At 32.6% G+C, this 1,541-nt stretch overlaps 1 protein-coding gene across 1 annotated transcript; it reads right to left on the reverse strand.

Moving 5' to 3' along the window:
- Positions 1 to 613: 613 nt before the first annotated feature.
- Positions 614 to 839, reverse strand: Tsp_14938 (hypothetical protein). The gene is made up of 2 exons (XM_003368875.1): positions 741 to 839; positions 614 to 655 (listed from the first exon to the last, which is right to left on the reverse strand). Exons 1-2 carry the CDS (start codon positions 837 to 839, stop codon positions 614 to 616), a joined length of 141 nt encoding a protein of 46 aa, XP_003368923.1.
- Positions 840 to 1,541: the final 702 nt, after the last annotated feature.

Raw genomic sequence — 1,541 nt, forward strand, 5'->3', positions numbered from 1 at the left:
GGGTGTAGGTGTGTGGTGAGGGGGCGGAATGGTGGTGTGGTAGGGGAGAAAAAGAGGGTGGGCGTGGGGAAATATGGAAAACGTCAGTTAAGTAGTAGGGGGGTTTTGAAGGGGATGAAGTTTCTTATAGTTAACATGCAAGCGAGTAAAACATGTGATAGGTGGGAGGGAAAGAAATGGGGAATCTTAGGGAGGTATGATAAAAGTGAGTGGCATTGTGGGCCACCGAGGGGCACAAGTCGCGAAAAAGTGCAGCAATAGGAATTGAAACAATATAGATTCATAATAAGTAAAATAAATAAAAGGTAGGTAATTTCTTGGGCTCCATGGGATATATTTGCATTTTGCGTGTGCGAATTGTCAGTATATATAATGATCGAAACCAGTAAGGGTATGGAAATAAATAACATATGTGAAATTTAAAACTACTCAGAATTTCGATTAGCTCAAATCATTTATGCGTTTAAGATAAATCGAATACGTGGTTAAAAGAACGTATTAGTTAAAAAAAAAAAAAGCTCACGAAAAAAGAGTCCATGAGATGGATAATATGAAATAAATGGCGTGCCACCGATTATTCCATAGGCTTCTCCAAATCGAGTCCTTTTTCAATTCAGTAATTCAACATGCTGAATCCCATTTCAGCCAAACATGCCTGAAATTAAAAACAAAATTACAGATAGCATACAAAATTTAGTTGAAATCGTTCAAAATCAGATATGCAAAAAATAAACAATTACCAAATCTGCCAAAAATGGATTGATTTTTTCACAAATATCATAGAAAGCTGAAGCGTTTGCTTTAACTTCAGCATCATAAACGTCCAATACGTCAGACATTTTTTCAGCTTTCAAAAATTGCTTTTCTGTATTTCCTAAGCCAACAAAATAAAAGAAAAACAAAAATTATCATCTATTTCAAAATAAATTTCAACTACTGCATGCGAAATAAACACTTAACAAATATGTCAGCTGCGCAATTAATCAAAATAAATGAAACATTAAAATTCACTCAGAACAAAATTAATGAATAATAAAAGTATTAGCCAAATTAGTCATTCAATATACTGTTTTAAAAATTATGGATGGTGTCATTGCGCAACTGAAGAACAAAATGTTCAATCAATTGAGTTCACTTTTTAAATTAGTTAATTCGCAATTATCTATTTCTCCTTGATGCACACAATATGATTGATGAAACGCCTCCAGAGACAGAAATGTTGAACACTGAGTGAATGGATGAACAAAATGTACGCAATGAAAGTTCACAAATCTCACAGAAGGACATATTAAATTGAAAAACAAAATAAAACCTGAAACTGACTCATAACTATCAAGCAACGCATCAAAAAATACAGTATTCTAAATTTTAACTAATCGATTGATTATTTTCGAATTAAAAGGCGTTCATTTTAATGCAGTTGATATTTTCTGTTTGTTTTTTTTTTTGAAATTCTTCATCATTCTAATTCTTCAGACTTAACTTTATGATTACCTTTCGAATTTACCGAAGCCAAATATAATCCATTATTGCCCAATGAT

This window comes from Trichinella spiralis, assembly GCF_000181795.1.
Source record: "Trichinella spiralis strain ISS 195 chromosome Unknown Scfld1730, whole genome shotgun sequence".
NCBI classification, from domain to species: domain Eukaryota; kingdom Metazoa; phylum Nematoda; class Enoplea; order Trichinellida; family Trichinellidae; genus Trichinella; species Trichinella spiralis.

What these genes read in the sequence shown, in the direction of transcription:
- Tsp_14938 (XM_003368875.1), bottom strand. Translation starts at nt 839, where the DNA reads ATGTCTGACGTATTGGACGTTTATGATGCTGAAGTTAAAGCAAACGCT. An exon ending in ATCCATTTTTGGCAGATTTG is followed by an intron (nt 656 to 740) that starts GTAATTGTTTAT and finishes TTTTAATTTCAG; the next exon opens with GCATGTTTGGCTGAAATGGG.